General features: G+C 39.8%; 1 protein-coding gene across 1 annotated transcript in view; it reads right to left on the bottom strand.

The window, feature by feature from the left end:
• GALNT13 (polypeptide N-acetylgalactosaminyltransferase 13) overlaps positions 1-24,923 on the bottom strand; it is a 324,991-nt gene that overhangs the window by 174,512 nt on the left and 125,556 nt on the right. Inside the window, exon 3 of the mRNA XM_065413193.1 lies at positions 22,408-22,576. Coding sequence (XP_065269265.1) covers positions 22,408-22,576 — 169 coding nt within the window. The remainder of the gene's footprint in view (positions 1-22,407; positions 22,577-24,923) is intronic.

Here is a 24,923-nt window from a genome sequence, read left to right as displayed (position 1 = left end):
ATGTTGAGCTCTTTGGGCTGGTCCTGCTGGGAAGCTTTGTCGGCCCCTTAAGAAGCACAGGGCCTATTGCTATGGAGTGGGCTGGGTGAGTGAAGAGGGAGCAAGAGAAGGGAGTGGGAGACCCATTGTGGTCGATGGAGAGAAAAAGGAATAGGAAAACCACTGCTGGTGGAAGGAGAGCAGGGTTCCTGCCGCTCACCAGAGAGGAAGAGAGTGCTATATTGAGCTCCAGGCAGGCCTAGCTGCCTCAGTGCTGTGCTTGCCAGAAATGAACTCAATGGAACGATGTATGTGAATACAGTTACTAGGTGCACAAGCATGTACAGGCTCATAAGCAAGCACATCAGCAACTGAATTTGAAGCATTAGTTCTACAGCTCCTGATGAACCTTTCACGTAAAGAGAAATTTCCCTCTATGTTGTACTGAACAGGGTACACAGATGAAAAGTCTTCTACCATGGATTACAGAAGTGGATAAAGGAAACTTCATTCCCATATTCAAGTGAAAAGACAAATGTATTCACAGAAAGAATTAAATATTCGTACTTTTCTCTTAGTGCTGCCACCAATTTTTTTTGAGAAAAAACACCCCAAAGACTTGTGGTGTGACAGAATGGGAGGAATAGTATTACTTTACCTCAAATCAAAGAGAATTCTAAAGCAAACAAGAGGTTTAAAAAACCCAACAATGGCTGCTAAGGAGCCTCTGGCTGTGCTCTCAGTACTACTGAATTCAGGGATTTCATTTTAAAAGTTGCCCCCATGATAAAGCACTACAGTCACTCTTGGATACCCTTTTTCTGATATTGTATAAACAAAGTTCATGAACACCAATAATATATTGACTAGTGCCATAGAAATCTTCCCTAGAAAGTAAATGGAATGATGACTTGAAGGGCCCTTAAGTTTCCAACAGACAGCTACCAGATAAGCCTAAGACCACCTCTGTATTAGTTATTGCCGGTCATTCCTGCTTGCTTGCAGTCTATGACTTCCTCCCCTCGCTACTTTAATAATCAACTAAATCAAGGAATGGTAAGATATGTCATGATAAGGATTCTAGAGCTGCTGCTTACTTTCTTCCTAGTTATCTTGTATATTGTATTTAGTGTGGCCTAACTGGTTTGAAACTGTGCATATTCCATTAATGTATACATAATAAAAATACTTCCTGTCACCATGATTTGAGGTACTTTAAAGGCTCTAGAATCTTTTCCAGTACCGGCAGTCAAAGGTCAAGGAAATAGGTCTTATTTACTGTCTGAAAATGCCCATGCAAAGTATCACAAAGCAGTGGAAGCAATGCCTTGAAGAAGGCCATTGTTCAAGGGGTGCAGTCGCTTACCACATGTCAAATGCCCAGGATTTTTCTACTTCCTGTGAATGCATTTCCCTTCTTTTCTCTTGAGGACTGGAACTAAGTTCCCTCTAAGCTGCGCGACCGCTATCAAGCAGGCTATCAAGGGCCACCCAGGTGGGGAGAGGCGCCTCTCCCATGGCCCTGGGCTGCTGTGCAATAGAGGGCTGGGGGAGTCCTCTCTTGCCACCGCAGCCCCAGGGCAGCCTGCACCCCAAATCCCTCATCCCGGCCCCATCACAGAGCCCTCACCCCCAGCCAGAGCCTTTACCCCCTGAGCCCCCTCCCGCACCCCAAACCCCTCATCCCCACTCCAGAGCCCATACCCCCCATATCCCAGCCTTGAGCCCCCTCCCGCATCCCAAACCCCTCATTCCCGACCCCATGCCAGAGCCCTCACATCCCTGCCAGAGCCCTCACCCCAACTCTCTGCCCTAGCCCCCCACCCCAAACTCCTCATCCCCAACCCCACCCCAGAGACCTCACCCCCCCGCAAGAGCCCTCACTGCAACCTTCTGCCCTAGCCCTGAGCCCCCTCCCACACCCCAAACCCCTCATCCCCGACCCCCAGAGCCCTCACCCCAACCTTCTGTCCCAGCCCTAAACCCACTCCCACACTCCGAACTCGGCCCCACCCCCACCACATATCACCTCCATATTGGTGCACATAAAATTCATTCCGCACATGGATGTAAAAAATTAGAGGGAACATTGGACTGGAATGATGCTTCCTTTATCCATTTCCTTAATCCATAATAGAGAACTGTTCATCTCTATGCCCTGTTCAGTATAATTTAGAGGAAATATTTTCCATTCCATTTTTACCATACACAGATCCTCTTAATGTCCTTGGCTCAGCCATCATCCCAATGCCTAGGAGAACTATTTCCTCAGCAATCTCCCCTGCACCACTGGAAGATCCTCAGGAGAAAATTCAGTAATACTTTATTGTTCTCTCTCAGGATCAAAGAATTTTTCTCTTCCCATCAACATCAGCTTTGGTATGGAGGCACAGAAATAACTCACAGGCCTGCCTTTGCAGCGACTATGAGTTAAAGAAATCTTGGAATCCATGATTTCCAATAATCTTTTCTCAGAGGCAGTGCCTGGAGGTGAAGCTTGGTCTGAGCCACAGGGTCATTTACATGTTTTGACACCCATCAATGTCTGAATGGAGGTGAAGGCAATATTACTTACTAAGACTGGCAGCCAGTGAACACAAGTGAAGCTTCATCGTGTTCCTTCTAGAACTAGACATGAGACAAGAGGTCTTTCTTCAAGTTCTAAAGCAAAATTAACATGGCAAAAGTCCAATATGGACATTTTAATGGAAATGGAAAAGCAGCTACGTGTGTCAACAGCATCTTCAGAGATAACATTATGTGCATGGGATGGATGACTGTATCAAACAGGATGTGGGCAGTCTGACCTAGTGGTCGGAGCAGGAGTCTGGCCAGGTCAGATACCAGGAGATCAGAGTCTGAGGCAGGCCAGAGGGCAAAACCAAGAGTTAGGCATCAGGAGGAAGGCTACCAGGAGATCAGTAGAAGCAGGTATTGCAGAGGAAGCAGTCCTAAGGAGGGAAAACCCAACTGCATGAACAACTTCTTGTTTCTGTTCTTGGTTTAAATAGAATCTGTGAACCCATCAGGACCACCAATGTTCTGCCAATCAGATTCCAGGACTGGAGTCTGTGATGGAGTTCAGTGTCTATGCTGGCAACTATTAGCAGCTCCTATGAGCCCCAGGGACCAGGGTTCAAGACCCGTGGTCACTGATGGCTTGTTAGTCACATAAAATTCCATAGAGTCTTTTTTAGGTAGCAGCACAAAGCTTGAGCTGTACTTTCTAGGAAGTCTTGAACAGCTTTAGAAAATGAATGAAAAGAGCCTTTTGCTTGGCGAGTACTCTAATGAAACAATGGCTTGCTCAACACTCAGTTGTAATGGAAGGGGCTCTTTCTGACTTCGCTTTTCTAAAGAAAACACTGACAGCCAAAATCATGTTTTTTTCTTTTAAAACATTGTCACTGAACTGCCAAGTACATTATATGAAGCCAAATAAAGTCCTGATACTATTTACACTGAATGTATCTACTATAAATAATACCTAGAATGAGAGGTTAGTAATCCTCATTTTCCTTTAAGTAGCACTTCTAGAAATAACATTTTTTTGTCACAAACTCTGATTTACTGAGTCTGAATAGAGTCATGTTCAGATAATCTCTAAAAGGGATCTTTCTGAAAATTATACTTCCTATTAAGCGGTTAGCAGATTTAAAAAAAAAAAAAAAAAAAAAACAGCCACTCAAAGTGCAAAAATTTCCTTATGAACACAAGTTAGAGTGAACACATGTGGCTCTGTGATCATGCTTACTGTAAGCCAATTGTTTAAGATAAACTGTTCTGGGTGAAAAATCTATGCACAGTCTAGAAAGTACTTATGGAAATTGAAACATTACAATGGACCAGATAAGATTCTGAGAATGAGAGAAAAAGCAAGTGAGCTTCAATTCCCATATTCTAACAAGTATTTCAAAAATTTAGGTTTAATCAAACAATTATGCTTTCCCCTCCCCATTCACCATAGCTGTAAGTACGTCTCAAATCCCACAGGAACTACAGAAGTCAATTTGTGACAGCTATATGTAATGAATTGTTTGTTTCAACCAGGCACCTTAGACAAGAGAAAATAATGTAATGTCATAAAACATATTCTGTTAAACTGTTTCAGTATGTAGAGGTTTAGACTCAATTTTATTTACATAAATTACTCAAATTGCAAAAATTTGTATTTTAAAACAAATTCAAATGAAATGTAAACAGAATATTAACAACAACAACAAAAAAGGATTTACTTCACTTACAGAGAAGCAGCATCATAAAGCAACTGCATCTACATTGTCCTGCTGAATTTTATTGAACCAAAATACTGTGGAAACAATCAATTTCTATACCCAGTAGAAGATAGATGTGAAAATATGTCATGAAAATGGCTGTCATGAAAATGGCTCTCTGGTGTTCCATTATGCAGTATAAGCAGGTATATTGCAGAAACAAAGACCTTTCACTCACACCTTCAGCTGTCGCCATTCATAATGATGACATACTTTGAATGTAGCCTTGAATATCAAACTTCCTTAGGGATTTCAAACCCTAAATACAGCATTAATATTTTAGAAGTTACTCAATGCAAGAACATCATTTACTAAAAGCTCAAAGTTATTTTATGTTTGAGTGGGAACAAGGTAATGTAGACAGAGTACTACTTAAAAAAAACCCACCATAGTATAGAGGCCATTTTATTTCTCTGTATCTTTAAGGTGACTTAAGTGGTAGCAGGCCTCTTTCTAGACTCTCCAAAACCTATGTGATCAAAGCTGAATGGACAGATTTGTAAACACATAAGACCTGCACAACTGAAGTCAAAGGGAATTTTACCATTAACTTAAATGGGGGTAGAATTGAGTCCTAGTTTGTTAAAACAGGAAAGCATTAGCAATAATGATTTGACCAATAGGGGGGAGGGATAGCTCAGTGGTTTGAGCATTGGCCTGCTAAACCCAGGGTTGTGAGTGAGTTCAATCCTTGAGAGGGCCACTTAGGGGCCTGGGGCAAAATCAGTACTTGGTCCTGCTAGTGAAGGCAGGGGGCTGGACTCGATGACCTTTCAAGGTCCCTTCCAGTTCTAGGAGATGGGATATCTCCATTAATAGCTTAATCAGAACAAATCTGTAATGGAAATTATAGATCAGGAAAGGCTTTTTCTTAAAACACCTTTGGTTGCTAATTTTTTCCCACCAAGTAAGACGACCCTTTGGTTTTATTTCCAGTCCACCTGTTGATACAGCATATTTTTGTGCCTTACTGAGATATCCTCACCTTTTCTGTCTTACTATCATAGAATCATAGAAGATTAGGGTTGAATGAGACCTCAGGAGGCCATCTAGTCCAAGCCCCTGCTCAAAGCAGGACCAATTCCCAACTAAATCATCCCAGCCAGGGCTTTGTCAGGTCAGGCCTTAAAAAACCTCTAAGGATCAGATTCCACCACTTCCCTATGTAACCCATTTCACCCTCCTAGTGAAATAGTTTTTCCTAATATCCAACCTAGACCTCCCCCACTGCAACTCGAGACCATTGCTTCCTGTTCGGTCATCTACCACCACTGAGAATAGCCTGGCTCCATCGTCTTTGGAAACCCCCCCCCTTTCAGGTTGTTGAAGGCTGCTATCAAATCCCCCCTCACTCTTCTCTTCTGCAGACTAAATAACCCCAGTTCCCTCAGCCTCTCCTCGTAAGCCATATGCTCCAGCCCCCTAATCATTTTCATTGCCCTCCGCTAGACTGTCTCCAATTTGTCCACATCCTTTCTGTAGTGGGGGGCCCAAAACTGGACGCAGTACTCCAGATGTGGCCTCACCAGTGCCGAATAGAGGGGAATAATCACTTCCCTCGATCTGCTGGCAATGCTCCTACTAAGGCAGCCCAATATGCAGTTGGCCTTCTTGGCAACAAGGGCACACTATGAACTCATATCCAGCTTCTCGTCCACTGTAATCCGCAGGTCCTTTTCTGCAGAACTGCTGCTTAGCCAGTAGTTCCCCAGCCAGTAGCAGAGCATGGGATTCTTCCATCCTAAGTGTAGGACTCTGAACTTGTCCTTGTTGAACCTCAGATTTCTTTTGGCCCAATCCTCCAATTTATCTAGGTCACTCTGGACCCTATCCCTACCCTCCAGCGTATCCTATCTCTCCCCGCTGCTTAGTGTCATCCACGAACTTGCAGAGGGTGCAATCCATCCCATCATCCAGATCATTGATGAAGATGTTGAACAAAACTGACCCCAGGACAGATCCCTGGAGCACTCCGCTTGATACCGACTGCTAACTAGACATCGAGCCGTTAATCACTACCTGTTGAGCCCAACGATCTAGCCAGCTTTCTATCCACCTTATAGTCCATTCATCCAATCCATACTTTTTAAACTTGCTGGCAAGAATACTGTAGGAGACTGTATCAAAAGCTTTGCTAAAGTCAAGATATATCACGTCCACCGCTTTCCCCATATCCACAGAGCCAGTTATCTCATCATAGAAGGCAATCAGGTTGGACTTGACCTTGATGAATCCATGTTGACTGTTCCTGATCACCTTCCTCTCCTCCAAGTGCTTCAAAATGGATTCCTGGAGGACCTGCTCCATGTAGGTCCCCAGATTCTCCTTCTTCCCTTTTTTAAAGATGGGCACTTTATTTGCCTTTTTCCAATCATCCGGGGCTTCCCCCAATTACCACAAATTTTCAAAGATAAGGGCCAATGGTTCTGCAATCACATCAGCCAACTCCCTCAGCACCCTCGGATGCATTAGACACAGACCCATGGACCTGTGCATGTCCCGCTTTTCTAAATAGTCCTTAACCTGTTCTTTCACCACTGAAGGCTGCTCACCTCCTCCCCATACTGTGCTGCACAGTGCAGCAGTCTGAGAGTTGACCTTGTCTGTGAAGACAGAGGCAAAAAAAGCATTGAGTACTTCAGCTTTTTCCACATCATCTGTCACTAGGTTGCCTCCCCCATTCAGTAATGGTCCCACCACACTTTCCCTGACCTTCTTCTTGTTGCTAACATACCTGTAGAAACCCTTCTTGTTATCCTTCATATCCCTTTCTAGCTACAACTCCAATTGTGCTTTGGCCTTTCTGATTGCACCCCTGCACATTCTATATACTATGAATCATTATATATTCAAAGTGTGTTTTAGAAAGCGTTCAGTGCTGAAACTAAAAATATTCTGACTTATAACTGCAATAAGGGAAATAAGAGAAGAGGAAAATCAGCAATCATTTTCACATAGCACCATGAATGACATTTTGTATGCTACAGGCTTAATCATGTCCTCATTTTATTGCTCTGTGATAATCTACAGAAGCTAGGTTTGGAGCTTTTAGCTGAGAGGCAAAATTGTGTGTCACTCTGAGTAAAGAGAAGGGAGATGATATAATTTATGCCACAGTCATTTAGTTCCTTGTTCAGTGTTAGCTAATAGGTATAAGGTAGTCTTCAATGCCATGCTTCATAAGGCAGGTAACAGATATATTAGTCCTAGAGCTTCCTCCGTAAATTGGATTTCTGTCAAGATAGCAACAGCAACAAATCAAACAATAGTTCTATGACGCACCAGATTTTTCAAATGTACCCAGAGCAAATCACTGTGATGCAAGGCTCACATCTATCGTCTTGATTAACTACAATCTAATTTTGTAAATTCACAAGCATTATTATTGTTATTGTGTCAACGCTCCTTGTACAGGTATATGTCATCATGACTTCTCCATGATGATTACATGTACTGTTCAATGGCTCTTGCAACTGCTAAATCACAACTCTGCTTTCTACAAAATTTGGAAATGCTGTTTTCCAGTTCTGCATATTATATAATATGTTCTGCTAGCTTCTCCACAATTAATGAGCATTCATAGTAGAAAAGGCCCTATCAGTGTGTTCTTACTTGTGAATAATTATGGTGTAAGATGTATATTAAACTACAACATTATTGCATCTCTCTTCCCCTGAATAACCATCCACACCAAAAATGGAGGACAGCTTTCTTTAATAAGCACTTAAGGCCGGAGGATGAATTGTCTACAGAGGTTTTGTTTCCTAGAATTCTGGGAATTACTCCAAGTTATTCACTGTAACACTGAGTAAATTTTCTGGGTGTGCTGTCAATAGCATTAAAAAAATAAAACAGCCATTAAGTCAATAGAATAGAATATTTTCCTGAAGTGTGGAAATAACTTGTATCACATACAATAACCATATATAACAAGACAGATGCCTAAACCTCTCTCTTTAAACTAAGTTGTTCCCAGAGTTTCCCCTTCCAGGACTAGGACAGGAACCACCCCTGAGAGAGGGCTCCACATGCTCTTATATTCTCTAGGCAGCCCCTACATGGGTGCTCAAAGAACTATGACCCACTCCCTTTCCCTCTTGTGCCCCTGCAGAGGGCCAGCCCAAAACTCATTTGTCAGCATACTCCCAGGCCCTGGCTAGCACCTTATCAGACCCTAGGCTGACCAGATGTCCCGATAAAATCGGGCTGTCCCGATATTTAGGCGTTTGTCCCACGTCCCGATATTTAGCGGCACTACGCTTTTTATTTATTTATTATTATTTTTTGCTCCGCCAGCGGCACTCCACTTTTTTTTTTTTTTGCTCTGCCGGTGACACCCCCTCTCCCCCGTGTGTCCCCTGTCAGACCCTCACTTTCTGAAGAGGCAGGAGGAAGGACAGAACTTTGATTCCACCCCTCTCCACAATAAGAGTGCTTCCTGAGCATTGTCTATCATTGCACCCACTCAAAGATAGTGGAGCTGCTGCTCCAACCTAATCACCAGTTCATTATGTCCAGTACATTTCTCTGGACTATGCAGAAACCCCCCTCCGCAGTTGCTGATAAAAAGCTGGATTGCTAATCACTTGCACTTTGGCTGTCCACACTTAGCATTCAGTTACCTTCAGGAGCAAACTCTCATCATTGGAGGTTTTTAAAAGCAGGTTGGAGAAACACCTGTCAGGGATGGTGTGGGTTCACTTGGTCCTGCTTCAGCACAGGGAGCTGGACTTGATGACCTCTCAACATCATTTCCAGTCCTACATTTCTGTGATCAATATTTGTGCCATGGTCTGTAAGAGTAGTGTCTCATACTCCTGTTCTTTAGCTTTTCATTGTCTATCATTTTTAGAATAGCATAAAACAATGTAGTGTTCCCATTAGAGAATCATTTTTTTAGCAAGGAAACCGATAAGTTAGCTTCAGGTTGCTGAATATAATTGCAGCCTCTTTTCACCTCTGAACAGAATTTGGTGAGTTATTTTAACATTTCCCTCTCGGGCCATGTAAAAAAGCTTAACTTTGTTAGTAGCAACAATTGTTTGGGGTCAACAACTGTAATCACAGTAAATATCAAGTTTCTGAACCTTGACTTGCCAGGCAAAAGGGGATTGCTCTACATGAAGGAGGCAATTTCATGCTTGAATAGCCTTGCACTAAATCAGAAAAATCGAGTCACAGTCAGTTCACAAGGAAGATGATGCTGCTGCAAGCAAATCCGCTACCAATGAGCATCACTATCAGTCTACTGTGTATATGTGGGAGCTTTACTTCAGGAACAGCACACGAAAAAGAGAAGAACCCCCAAAAAATGCATTCATGGAAAATATTAAGCAATGTACCTTTATGATTCTAAATAAATGCATATTTTAGGAAAAGTCTGTGCATCCTCAGGAATTTTAGAAATGTCTTCTATGTCACTATTTCTGTTCTTTATTTAGATTTATAGGAAAGCTAAAAGGATGCTTACAGGGCAGTTGCCTTTGACATATATTTTTAAGTTAAGAGGAGCAGTAAAATTATTTAAAAAATAACCAAGCACCAATTAGCCAGGCAAAAAATCAAAATCCTCCTCCCCTTTGAACACTAACCCACCTTTGCTATTCCCCACCATCTTCAAATTGTCTTGGTGGTGGGGGTGATGAGTTTTAAGGTGCTTTGATGTTCATCAGTTTCAGGCTATGATGGAGCTAGAGAGATGGAGGGGAGGCAAGATTCTTTGCCTTGGTTGAGGAGTCAAATTGCAAGAGTCATGATTTTAGTTAAAAAGGAAGAAAAGTTTGCCACACAACATGTTAATGAAAGTTGTTTGTCATGGGAAAAATAAGCAAAGTCAAATATCCTTTATTTTACACAAAAATTATCAATGCCATTTAACAATATTTAGCTAATAGTTAAAAAACCAACAGGTCTGTACTATTTAGCACACAGAGCCAAATTTGTAAAAAAAATCATGGAGGGTTTGTCTACTACTAGGCTGGCCAGAGCAACCAAATCCGTGACTTTTTAAAAAAACCAACTAAAAGTCACTTTTTGTTGTTGTCAGAGGAGTCATGGTTGATTCCCCGAACTCCTCCCTTCCCCTGCACTTTGCAGTCCCATTATCTACCTTGCTCTCCTTGCCCTCGATCCTTCATTTCCATCTCTTCCTAGTCCCTCCTCCAATTAACTCATTTCCTCCCATCTTCCCCACGTACATCAACCTGCTCAAGACTTCATAATATATTTAAATAAAGAAATAAACCAACAGAGAAAAACAAAAACACAAACCAACAAGGATTGTGGAAAAGTAACCAAAAATAGTGCAACGAATCCAACAAAATTGCATGTGAGAACTTTTCTTTTTTGAACTTCCTTAAGGAGATGAGTTCTTTATGCCTCAGAGTGATCACATTTAGGATCTCACTAATAAAGCTATTAGCATATGGTGGCATCAATGCTGCTAAGGGTTGAAATTTGGATGCCCTCCCTTGTTTTAATACAAATGACAAGTTCTTCTTTTACACTTGAACACAACCCACTCTGCTCATCTTAACTGCCAGTTACCTTTCTCTTTCCAAAGTGCAGTGTAGCCCGTATAAAGCAGTGTTGCAGTAAGAAATGGATCTATATTTAGAATGGCTTAGAACATTTTCATCGCACATTTTCTGGAAACAGCCATGTCCATGAAACGGAATATTTGTGTCAGAAAATGCAAAATTTGTCAAACCTGAAATGTTTTGCAGAAACCTACTGGGTTCACAAACTTCCGACAAACCACAGGTTTCCTGACAGCTGCCTGGCTTCTCACCACCTTGCCTGGAAGACAACTGGGGTCCACAGCTCTGGGGCAGCCTCACCATCCAGACTGCCCCAGGGCTGGGGACTCCAAAGCTTCTAAGCTCTTGGGCCTACTAGCTCCCCAGGCTGCTCAATGCTTGGGGCAGTCATCTCCATTGCCTGTAGGAGGCAGGCAGCTGGGAGAGCCAGCTAGCTCGGGCATCTGGAAGCCCTGGGGGCCCATAGGAAGGCTGCCTGGGAGCTGTAGACTGTGGAAGCCCTGGCAGCTAATTGAAATTGACATGATTCTTATCAGTTTCACTGCTGCTCACCACTAAATAGCAGGGGTGAAAGGGATCACTGATGACCAAGTGAACATTACAAGAATCACATGAATTTCAATCAGCAGCTGGGGCCCAGGAAGCAGATATACTTTCAAGAACATCATATGTTGGTGTTTCCAAAATGAAACATTTAAGCAATTTCTATTTCTGCAGGAAATTTTAAAAATCTGGCAAATTTCAAAGTGTTAAAATTACGCATGAAATGGAAGTCCCAAATTTTGACCAACTCTACTGACCAGTATGGTCTCATTGTACTCCACACCCGTCCCTCTGTCTGTATTCACATGTAGTCTCTTGTCCTATACTTCAATTACAAGCTCCTTGAGAAAAGTTTTTGTTGTTGTGTATGTACAGCGCCTAGCACAATGGGGTCCAAGTCTACGACTGGGGCTCCTAAGTGCTACCTCAGAACAAATAATAAATAATTTACTTTGGACATTTCTAGTGCATAATGGTTACCAGCAAAATATAGTAGCTGCCAAACGGCATAGCAAATAGGGTTTATCTGGAATTTTCCTCATCCAGACATATTTCCCAAAAATCTGCCAGAGGCCTCCAAAACATGGAAGTATATAGCCCGGGCCACTCCCTTACCTATTTTTTTTCCAGAGCTGGCAGCAGACAGGGCCTTTTAAAAAAAAATAATAACTTCATTACGTTCCTTTGAATTTAGGCCCATTCTCTCAAACTTAGGGCATGATTCTGCTCTCATATGCACCAGTGTAATCCAGAAGTAACCTGGAAACAATACAGTCACATGAGTATAATACTGATGAAAGTGACAATGGAGTCAAACACTTATTTCTGTATTGGGAAAACAGCAACTAGATCAAGAGAGAAAAGGAAAAAGCTGCAGATTTTAATTGTTCCATTTGTTGCGTGACAATATGGATAAAAGATCCACAAAACCAACTGAGAAATAGTCTGTTTACTCATTATCATATCTTTCTTTGTGTCAGGCAATTCTTATCTTTTCCCCTGACTTATTATTAATAGTCATTAGCTAATTTATGTGTTGGGAACTCGCTTTGATCTCAGACAGGGTATCTGTTTATATTTTTTTCTCCCCATTGGCAGTCTTCCAAGGTGATGGATTGTGTTTGTTTGTTTTGGTTTTGCGAGTTCACAAGGTAGGTACATTTCCAAACTTTCATTTAACAACACTTTCTAGCAGAACTAATTAATTTAATCTCTCTAGGCTTTCTAATCCATTTTCTTCTTCGGAAGATTATACAGTTTGAGACAGGTAAATGAGAAGATCTGAGTAGCCTGTATTTTTTCTCTGCATATCTTGTATGCTCAAAAATAAACTAATGGGGTAGCTTTTAATCTCACAACTTGAAGCAACTTTAGCAACAAAGGAATTCTGGAGAGGTTGATCCAGCATGACTCAAAAACTAGGAATGAAATAATAATTGATGGTAAAAGGCAAATGAAGTGGATATATGACCACTACTATGTAGAACAGTTTATCCAAGTGTTAAGTTGTGTGAAGGTTCTCCTGCCAAGTGTTCCCTTCCTAGACAAACAGCCAGCTAACCTACAGGTTTCATCAACACTTTCCCCACAAACATGTATTGAGGTACTGAAAGCATTTTCATGCTACCATGTAGCACTACAGCCTTCCCAGCAGAATGGAGCTTGCAGTTACTGACTGCTGCTGCCACTACCCTCAGTGAATGCTTTCCTCCATTGGGACCATGCACCCAGGTTTTCACTGTCAAAAGCCAATGTAAACCATGGGGGGGCGAACTTAGCCCAGTACAATGATTTAGACGATAAAGACAAAAGCACCCAAAACCAAATCCTCTCTTCTCCCCCACCAGCCCCTCTCCAAAAGTAGTGGTAAACAGATACTTTTTGTATACTGCCTACCACACACAATCACCCTACAAGGAATGTGAATATATTTCACAATAAGGAAAAGTAGTTCCATGAACTGACATAATGTTTATTTGTAAATAATTCTAAGCTATAGCAACAACAGAAATATGCACAGAAAGTAATTTTAAGTAAATTTTGGAAACCACTGGTCACTTTCAATTATCTGTGGTATCTGTAATTGGGATCCTTATGTTAAACAACTTTAATGCACCTTACTAAATGGACAATCCCTGTGAGTATGTGAACTATACAATCAACTAAGCAGCAAATTCCTGTAAACGTTGCTGTGAAATTGGTTTTCAAGTAATTAATAAATAATAAAGAATATCAAGTGACCTATGGAATAATGTGCCGAATAACAATCCGCCTCCCCAAGTAGCTGATTAGATATGCAGTCAATGTAATGAATAGGTTGGTTCAGATAGCAAAGATTTCCATCACAAAAAAGACCTGGGAAGTATACAGATTGAAAATATAAAGTGTGCGCTACTTAAAATCCTCCTTCCGGATCTTTGAAATCAAATTGGAAGCTCTCTGTTACCTCTTCTATTTATAAATGTCAGAAGCAAGGGGCAGGCTTTCAAGCTGCCATTCAATGTATTTAGCTGGGACATGGAAAAAAACAAAACCCCCAGCCCAAACATGTTATTTTTGCATCACAATGAGCAATATTGGAACAGTTGAGTATTTTAACTGGATATTCCTGTTAATTGGTTGCAAACACCTAAGGACCTATCTAGTTTTGTGATAACTGAATCAAGGCTAAAAAAAATCTAGACAAAATATTTAGATCAGATTGTATATCTATAATCCTAATTCTATCACTTTAGGATGAAAAAATCTTAAGAACAACTTTGGTAGTTTAAAGAAAAAAAAGTCAGAATATTGTAGGTTGTTTTTTTTTTTTTTTTTAAGAAATCCTTGTCAAGTAAAGCAAAATAAATCAAAAATGCAATTTCTTAGCCAAGAATTTTTGAGATACCATGTTCCAAAAACAGCCACAAAAATGACTTGCAAAAAATGACAGGCCTCTGATTCCTCCACAGTGCTTTGTCCAATGATCACTAAGAATTCTTAAAGAATGTCCCCTCTGGCTGAGAAGCCTATATGAAAAAATTCAAATGGATTAGTTTTGTTATGGAGAAGTTAAAAGGTCAATTCAAAATTGGGCTTGTAAGAGAGAGTTTCCATAGTTAACATTGTGACTAGCTTTCTATCAATTCTATGGTAATTTTTCTTGCAGTTTTCAGAAACACCAAAGTGAGATGGAACATTCATTCACCATATGGCTCAGAAAAATTTATTGGTTATTATGTATTATCATTCTTTCATGAGAAGTTCTGATAAAAAAAATTTAATATTCAGAGGCTGTGTTAAAGCGAATGTTAAGGTCAGCCAATAAAACAGTCAGTTTGACGACAGACTATTAACATTTTCAAGCTCTGAAATTTCAGATGATAGTACATATTCATAATACCTTAATATGACTTGGAATATTTTTATTTCAGACAAAGCTCAAATGTTGTGGTTTTTAATGAAGGATATAAAGAAAGTAATACACAATACCATCTGAGATTACACCTACAAACGAAAGCGTTTCCAGAGCAGAAAAATAAAAACCTCGCCATTTTGTTCTCATATTAATTTTTTTTTATCAGAAGCAAATTCACATGAACCTAAAAAGATGAGAAAATCCAACTCTAATGGGTTATACAGCATATAGAATACTCTTCAGAGTCTATTGTCAGAGGCTTATCAATAGAGAGAGATTAAGGGTGATTTTTTTAAGCTGCTTGAGACAATTCTTAGAAAGAAAATGAAAATCATGATTTTCTATGGTGAATTAGTGTAATTTTCAAGATTTCATACTAGTATGTGTGCCAAATCAGACTTGGAAGAGAGAAAAAATTCTGAAGATGACAATTCAGGATAGAAATTCAAAGGATATGTGCTGTTTTCACTGACAAACACTTTTGCAGAGCATACAAGACACACAGAGGTGAATCTACAAAGGGGATTCAGACTCAGTATTGCAAACACCTAATGTTTAGGTGCCTTGCCACCCACTGGAATCCACCGCCCCAAGTTAGACACCCAGGTTTCCTACCCAATGCATAGGGAGAGTTAGACTTCTAAGAAAGGGATTCACAGGAGCCAGCAAGCTGAGCAGGGAGCTAGCAGTAGGAAATGGCAAGAAGAGGATATGATTTAAGCCCCCTGAGTTCCCTCCCCCCCCAAAAAAGGGAGTTATGCACCTAACCCTGGGCCAGAGGGAATTGCCTCCTTCTGCTCAAGATTCACAGCTGTGAACTCTCTCCTGGAGATATGCATGTCCTGTCTCAAAAGAGAAGGAGATGCCACTGTCCTCCCACCCTACCCCTTATGCCTAACAGCCTAGTAGTTAGAGCACTCACCTAGGTTCAACTCCCCACTTTGCCGGAGCAGAGACCTGAGGCCCAGTGTTCTGCATGCCAGGTGAGTGCCCTGACCACCAGGCTCTTTGCTATTTTGGGGTGGGTTTCTCTCAGTCTCTCCTGTTGAAACTGTTCTACTTTGTATAGCGGTATCAGATATGGACCAGCAGCCTGTCTCTGACAAAAATATCGAACCCTGCAGCAACAGCATCTGCCTCATTTTACTCCAGCTTACACCACAACAGGAACAGAGCCTATTGAGGAACTGAACAAATACAATAAAGGGACCAGGAAGGGGGGGGGAAAAACGTGGCCACCCTACATGTTGCCTTCTTTATATTTCTGTTTCTCAACAGGCCAAAAGTCAAAGAGCTGATGCTTTTTGCAATAAAACTATACCATGAATGAAGAATCAGGTTATTATATGAGAATTAACAGGACTTTTTGTATCAAGTTTCTTCTGTTGGCCCACCTTGTTTGCAGGTGTTCAGAATAAATCAGTTCACTGTCACACACAACTCAGTAACTCTACCCTAGATACAAGGATGGTAGGAATGGCACTTTGGGCAATGGGAACTTTCATTTAGGATGCACACACACAAACTTATCACTCTTGGTAACCTGTGCAACAAGAACATTTTATTCCCTATTCATCTATGTTGCCATGGTAACAGCAATTCAGAAAACACTGGATTTTCACAGGAAAAGCCTGCTTTTATAATCTAGCAGGTAGAGCAACTTCAACACCCAATGCAAATAAGACGTATGCCTATATCTCCCATGTCAATACAAATATGTCTTACTGTCATATGCTCACTATATTAACCATGAAATTATATTCCTCCTCAGTAACAAAGTATTGTAAGTTGGCATTGAAAACAATTTAACACTTGCTAAAGACACAGTGTACAGAAAGCATCTGTCTGAAGAAAGAAAAATGGAATGTGTTTTTCATCTCTCTCAATACTTTTCATCTTTCAGACAGAAGACAAAAAAACCCACCTTCTTTTGATCCTGGAAATGCATTTAGACACATTTCATACAGCATTAACAGAATGCTTCGTTTCCCTTAAACAGAATGTAGCTATCCACTCAATTGTAAATTTCATCCTATTTCACAAATTTATTTTTGTCATGCTTTACAGGAGAACAGGCAAACTTTCAAAAGGGCACTGAGTCTTTGGGTCTTACATTTTCCTCTTTTAAAGCTAAATTTCCTACATGGAAATATTCTCTCAATTACACTTATATACACTATTCCAGGGGTCGGCAACCTTTCAGAAAGTGTGTCGGGTCTTCATTTATTCACTCTAATTTAAGGTTTCGCGTGCCAGTAATACATTAACATTTTTAGAAGGTCTCTTTCTATAAGTCTATAATATATAACTAAACTATTGTTGTATGTAAAGTAAATAAGGTTTTGAAAATGCTTAAGAAGCTTCATTTAAAGTTAAATTAAAATGCAGAGCCCCCCAGACCGGTGGCCAGGACCCGGGCAGTGTGAGTGCCACTGAAAATCAGTTTGCGTGCCGCCTTTGGCACGAGTGCCATAGGTTGCCTACCCCTACACTATTCAGTCCTTGATCCTTGGCTAGACCTGAAAACTGCATGGCACAGCTTAGGACAAGTATTGCGAAGCTAACCTTTGTGACCCCCAGGCTGATCTCTGGTGTAAATTTGAGCAGTCTGATTTGGGCTCCAAGTTGTGTCAGCTGCCAAAGCTGTGAGGAAGAAGTGGAGGGTAGACCATTCCGGACATGGCCTCTTTCATCCAGTGTGCTCCCTAAACCAAATCTAGGCTGGGTGGTGGTGTAGGAACTTCTACACCAACTCTACATTCTGTACACCAAAAAAAAGAAAATATCCACAAACAAAGTCATGCAAATCACCACCACTGCAGTGGAGAACCAGGTCCTTCATTTTCATAAATGGATCTTTTCAGCTCTGAGCAATGAAAAAAAATCCACTATGCTAGGACTAATTTCACCACAAAAGCTCATCTGCATGTGCACACAATAACTGCAGACATCACTGTACAAGGTAAGTTAAGGTTTGCTAAAAATTACCACACAATCACCAGAAATATTGCCTTGTAGGGAAAAAATACTGATACAACTTTGTCATAACTGTTACCTGTGCTGACTTTCAAATGACTACAGTTCAAGGAGGTGCATACATGCATGGTTTATGCATGAGACTTACCCTAATAGCAGTGGTGTGTGTGTTGTGGGGCCTGGGGGAGTTGCTTGTTTTATTTTAAATTTCCACTCAGTGCTGGAGAGGTTAATGTTTAAACCAAACATATATAAGCAAGCTAAGTGAAGATTCAATTTTAAAAGCATGCATAATTGGAGATTTAGACATCTTGACAATATGTGTGTATTTAATTGTTTTCATTTATCTGAAAAATGTGTTGTAAGCTAAAATAATTGAGAGTTAAGTGTAGGTCATGATATTCTAGGAACATGATTTTTTTTAAATGAGAAATAATTTAAAATTGATATTTTTATAATTTAGTTTGCCTCACACTTTTCCTAAATAATCTAGTAATCAATCCTGCAGACACTCACATGAGTAAATCAACTCCTGAGTACTCACATTACTCATGTGTCTGAGCATTTGCAGAATCAGGCACTAAATTATTAGTAATAAGTACCAGCCAATCAGTTTGACTAATGAATATTGTTCTCAGGGAATACTGAAGGATTAGGGAAGATAAAGTAACATAACTGAAATGATCCTGTTTATATGCCAGCTGTTGACACTCTTGCAGAATGATGAGCCTTAGGGTAGATGAACTACTTAGACAAGCTTTATCTTCCTTCCTTATCTGTTCAGATAGTAGCTTTCATGTGGTGGCTGATACCCTATAATTCCCACATCAAAACAAAACATGGAATACATAACATATTTAATACTTAAATGTTTAATTTATCTTTCAGTTGCTCTTTTAGTATGTTTCTTAAAAAAGAGAAGCATTTTATATTTATAAGCAAATAAGCATGTGAGATCAGGCATGCATGTGGATTTTTAACTACTCAGAATCTTATCATTTAAAAAAAGAAAAGTCCTTGTCAAGGAAGGGAGCGCTAGAGAGAATATATAGAGAGAGGAGTAGCCTATCAGAAAGTGTCTGTATAGGGATGGAAGGTCCAGCAATACTAAGGTAAAAGTGGGATCCACTTTGGAAGTCATTTGAGAGAACAAATTTAACAATTTATTACATTTTTGATATGTGTGCCATTATCAGAGTAGCTAGGTGGCAAAATATAGAACAGATGAGGACTAGAGAATTGAAAGGGGAAGATAAAGATCAGCCAGTCCCATATTTCTGTATGTTTTAAGTGACCAAAACAAGATTTATCTCCCCCCCCTGCCCCCAAACAAAAACAAATACACAAAACCAATCATCATCGTTGCAAATCCAAAAAGGTTGTAGCCTCATGCAGATCAAGTACTACCCAGACTGATCTCTAGCTAGGTCCGTAAAACTGGCTGGCTGTTCAGTCTATGTCTGTCACTGGTGAACCGATCACACCATCAAAGCTTCGGGCAACCATGTGATTGCTTGACTGTGTAGTGACAGTCCTTGGTAAACATGCTTTGTAATAGGTCTTCCATCCTAATATGCCTGTACCAAGGAAACCACCAAAAAATGAACCAGTGTTGACACAGGCACTCACTGGGTTTTGCTATGGATAGCTTTATTGCTGATCTTGTCCTGCCACTTAATATGGAGCAGCTGATGAAGCCAACAAGAATCAAAACACCAATCCACCATTCTTCAGCCTTCCTCTGCACCCATGTTTCAGTGTCATACAATAAAGTTGATATAACCAGGGTTCTATCAATCCACATCTTCGTGGTAAGCTTTATGCCATGACATCTCCACAGAGACCACTGAACGGACTGGAACTTGGCTGCTACTATATGAGCGTCTACAAGTTTCAAGCACTCCAGCACTGTCTGCAACACTGCCAAAGTATTTAACAGTTGCCATCTGATCAGTATGCCATCTGGTCAGGTTAATACTGAGCTGGTTGTAATCTATTGTCAAAGTCTCCTTTATAGGGTGACCAGATGTCCCGATTTTATAGGGACAGTCCCGATTTTTGGGTCTTCTCCTTATATAGGCTCCTATTACCCCCAGCCCCGATTTTTCACATTTGCTGTCTGGTCACCCTACTCCTTCAGGAACTTACTTCTGTCTGATTGATAACCAAACCAAAGTGTACTGGTTCTTGCCCTACCAGATCAGCTATCAACTACAGTGATTCACAGATTGAACCAATAAGACAAGGTCATCAAGGTATTCACCCAGCCTTATTGCCTTTTTCTAACAAGAGGCAGAACACCACCCTTCTTCCAGTCAAAGATGATATTAGTGAGCCAGATGGTCTGGAAGAATCTGTGCAGACGTGGTACAACAATACTCTCATCTGTCTTCAGTAACTCAGGTGTGAGGTTACAAAGCCCTGGGGCCTTCCCAGATTTCAATTTACAGACAGCAATCTACAAGTATCCTTAAATAGATACCAACATATGTAAAATTTAATTTGACCCTAATGTCAATCCTTCATGCATGTAATTTCAGTTGAAAACCTCTTTAGGAGGACTGAGCCTTTTTTTAAAAACAAAAATAGTATTTTTTTATATATATATCCAAAAAATGAAGTTAAGAAATTAGGGGACTGATTTTCCACTCCATTACATTAGCTTTATGCTCCAAGGCCCTTCGTTTTTGGTTTTTATTTTGTTTAAGATTTCCCAGGAATTTATCGGTGTTGTTTATTACAACAACAACAAAATTAAAAATGGAAAAAAAATCAGTGCTTCAGTTTTCCGGGTAAATATCGGGGACAAGAGAGAAATAAAGCAACGAATAGAGAAGAGTGGCCTCAGAAGTGGAAGAGGTAGAGGAAGGAAGGGCATAGTCTCCTCATGCTGCCTTCTCCACCTCTTCCACTTCCAGGCCCGTTCCAGAAGGAGAGATGGCAGCTCTGTTACTTAGGATTCCCAGGTTACTAAGCTGCCATCTCTCCTGCCGGGGCAAGGAGCTGGGTCCAGGGAGTTCCAGCACTTCTAATTTTAGGACTCAAGCACTGAGGTACATATATATGCACACATGCATGCATCTTCCATGACACGGTCTTACTTTAACAGATAGACTAATTTTTTGATCATCACACACACCTGCCCAATGTCATATTTTGGATTTTCTTAATCCAATTTTTCATGTAGTTGAGCGATCCAAAATTTGGTAACTATTGAATAAAAGGTTTTGTTAAACCTGGAAATTTTTCAGGAAAAATTGGTAAAAACTGAAAATGAAGGGCCTTGCTTATGCTGCAGTAACTGCATTATTTCCTGGAAATATGGACATAAACATGTTAGGGGGACAGGAGGGAATTCTTCCTCCTATCCTCTCCTATATACACCATTGCCAGAGTTGGCCAGGTACCATATGGAGTTTTTTCTACCTTTCACTGAACCATGACATTCAGCAATGAATGGGGAATTTTATTTGGCACAACAACTTGTAGCACCACATACACAGACAATTATTATATAAATCACATGTTTATCCACACATACACACAGAGCACAATGGATGGCACACTTGCCCTTTGACTCCATTAAAAATAGGCCTCTTGAACTGAAGGAGAGCTGCGGTACTGACACTCGTAGATCTCAAAGCCGCTACATGGATTTACGACTTGAGGGCAACACACTCATTGACACCCACAAAGCCAGCACATTACAGAAAATTCCTCAAGACAATTTTGTAATGATGACAAATTTGAGCCAAGTTTTTTGTAACATAAAAATTACAGTAATCAGAACAGTCAGGTCTTTACAAAGACCTTATGATGTAAGCCATCATGCAGTCTCTGGATAATTTACTTTTCTACCATTAGTGCTTCAGTGCTAGGAGCTATCTATGTGCGTAATGACTATGAATTTTCAGACAGTAAATACGGACACTTTCATAACATATTCAGAAGTACCCCTTGGGAAAAAAAGTAACTATGATCCCAGTGATGTGACACACATTAGATAGCTAAAGTGATTGATGCAACCTGACATTGTACAGTACTTCATAAACTACCGGTACATCATGTGGAACACTAACATTTTTTAATACATAAAACTTTGTATTAGAAGTCAAATTTAGAGATGGTATTGGAGAAAAAAAAATGTTGTTACTGACTTCTCAGGACATCTTTCTAGCCTTTGGAAATAGTTCTTACTACCTTTTTTTTAAAAAAAGTAAGATTCTGATTAAGCATACACATGTTAAATCTTCACCCAATATGTTTCAATCAGAATTATTAGAGAGACTGTTTTTTCCCTCAGGTACTATAGCTGGTAACTGAGTGCTGTATAAATTGCTCAGTGCATGCCACAGTTGTCCGCTGATAGCAATTTAAAAAACATACAAATAAAAGGCACATTAGAAAATGTGATTGAGATCTAATTCTCCTCAGTACACCCCCCCCACACACACACTTCTATTGCCATTGACAGGCATTTTGTAAGTACGGGAATACAAAAGATAAATCATTATGTTTTCAAACAGCTTCTTCAACCAACCACTGAAAATAATCAAGTATTAAACTATCAAATATTGAGCCCTATCATGCCCTGAAATCAATTAGGAATCCCAGGCAAATATATATTGGTAAAATATGGCTCATAGTGTGATTTTTGAGCCATATGTGTTGAAAATTACACAGTGCATTACAAACTCACCCTTCTAATCTTACATCTGGCAAACTTCTGTTAAGTGCAATCAAGTCACTGGCCATAAGGTTAAATTGGTTGATTTTAAACAGCTCTTTCATTTTCTCCTGGTCATCTTTGGGAATGAGCACAGCCTTTCCCATTTCTCCAGGTCCTTCTTGGTTTCTTGAAATAACAGCTGTAACACAAGATAACAAAATACCCACTTTTAATATTTGTGTATTGGTTTCATTCTGCACTAATAGGAGACTTATGTCATCTATCAACATGGGGTAATTTAGAGAAAAATAAAAAGTCTGCACTCCAGCCTGAGATTTCACCCATATCTGGACCTGAACTTGAATCAAGACTTTTTTTTTTTTTTTTTTTTTTTTTTTAAAGTTTAGAATTTACAAATTCATTTTTCCACCCACTTCTAGTTTCTGGCAGTGACCACATATAATAGTAATGAATCATATTTATATAGATATAGATATAGATAGATATAATGAGAATAACAATTATGTGTCACAATATCATATTCCCAGTGAAATTTTGCAGATACAAGAGATTTGGATGAGATTTATATAAGCATCCAACTTATCTGATGCTTATGAAAATTGAATCCAAACTCCTAACCTTTTGAAAATCACCCTTGACTGCTATGCACATGCTACTAAATATTCTAACCATAAAGAAACTAATCCCAGAGCGAGAAGATTGTATACCTACATTATCCCAATGTGAATTATGCTACAGTACGGTACAGTCTTAGAATACATGTTTTATATATTTATAATATATTTGATGAGAGGTATTTGTACATAAGACATAGGTTAAAATGTGCTGTATTCATTTTCTAAGTTTCTCAGTATCAAAATAAAAAGTATATTGAACTTGAGATATAATTACATCATCATATTATACAAGACAAAAGAGTGGCAAGGAACATCCTGCTGAAAAACAATGTAATAAGTACAATCAATTTCACTATGTACCTTCAATGTGTATTTAAATGAAAAAATAAATCTCCAAGAAAACTATTATTACTAATTATTTGCATGTTAAATCAATCCACAAGACAAGAGCATTCTTTTAAAAACAATCAGCATAATAAAATTGCTAGATCTTCAGTGTCAAGATTTATCTGATGACAACGACATGGATAATCAAATAAAAACAGTGGCCCTGATCCTACAATCAAATCTGCATAGGCATTTGATTGCAGGAATGGATTGGTTTGTTTTGAAGGTTTGGTGAAGGAAGAGTTTGTGTCAGTTCTTAAAGTTAATCAGAAAATACCCAGAGATATTAGTGTGACATAATTTGCCCAGACATTGTCACACAACCTCAGAACCCATTTCCCAGAATAAAAGAAACAACGAAATATTTTAAACAAAAACTTCAGTTACTGTTTAGAATCTGAAACCAAGCCATATTTTTATTAAAAATAGTTTCCTAAACCTGAGATTGACCTCACCTTTAAGTGGAGGTGGTGTGCGCAGGGGGCACAGTTGTCCAGCTTGCTTGGGGGGGGAGGGGGAGAAAACAAGCAAGAAGCCGCTTTGATCAACAACCCCAAAAAAGCTGGATCTCAGGAAACCGTACCAAAAGCAAAGGAAGAGGAACCCTTCTCTGAAGCACTGATGTCACCTCTGGCAGGGGCAGGAGCCAGGTCTCACTCGCCGGAGGTGAAGTCATAGCCCTAATGAAGTCAATAGCAAGACTCCCAAGAGACTCTCATGGGATCAGGATTTCATCCCAGGAATGTCTCCACAGCATTCCTATGAAATAGGCTGCTTAATGGGATCTCCTAAAGGATGTCCCACTTATTGAACCCAAATTGGGCAGCATGATCTATTTGCTTGTCCACTGACACCATTAACCTGAGAATTATCTGTGAGAACCCCACACTCCCATGTGAAATATTTAAACCATAATAATAGAAAAAAGTACACTCTTTCTTAACTGTATTAATTGTGTGACAGAACACAGTCCTGCAAACCATTACAAAACCAATCGACCGCAATGAACTCACTCAAAGTTTTTTGAAGGATATAATTGTACTAACCAATTAGCTTCTGATCCTGGGGGGAAAAAAAGCCAAAACACACAACAACCCAGTTTTGCACATTAAATTGCAGAAATTTATAATACAATATTAGTCCTCAGTTTCCTGTTCATTTCCATACATACTTGGCTTGAAAAAATATGAATGTAATAAAAATGGAACTAGGAAGCATTAACACTGCCTGCTAACAACTAAGTGTAGGTATATGAGCATAAAAAACAGCATTTATACCATGCCATTTAAAATCTGACACAAATCAATAAAAGCAAAATCTTTAAAGATCCGTCCACCTTAGCTTATTCCCTGAAACATAGAGAAGTCTACCAAGAGAGAAATGGAATATATGAGAGTGTGATCTGCTATAAAGATATAATCAGAATGAGTTTGGGATGGTTGCATTTCTCATGACTGGCAAAGCCACAAATGAGTTATGCACGTCATCACAAACTGGTGTAGATAAATGCTTTTAAAAACA

This window comes from Emys orbicularis, chromosome 11, assembly GCF_028017835.1.
Source record: "Emys orbicularis isolate rEmyOrb1 chromosome 11, rEmyOrb1.hap1, whole genome shotgun sequence".
NCBI classification, from domain to species: domain Eukaryota; kingdom Metazoa; phylum Chordata; order Testudines; family Emydidae; genus Emys; species Emys orbicularis.
The sequence above is the reverse complement of the archived record's forward strand: the minus strand, read 5'-3'. Positions and strand labels throughout refer to the sequence as shown.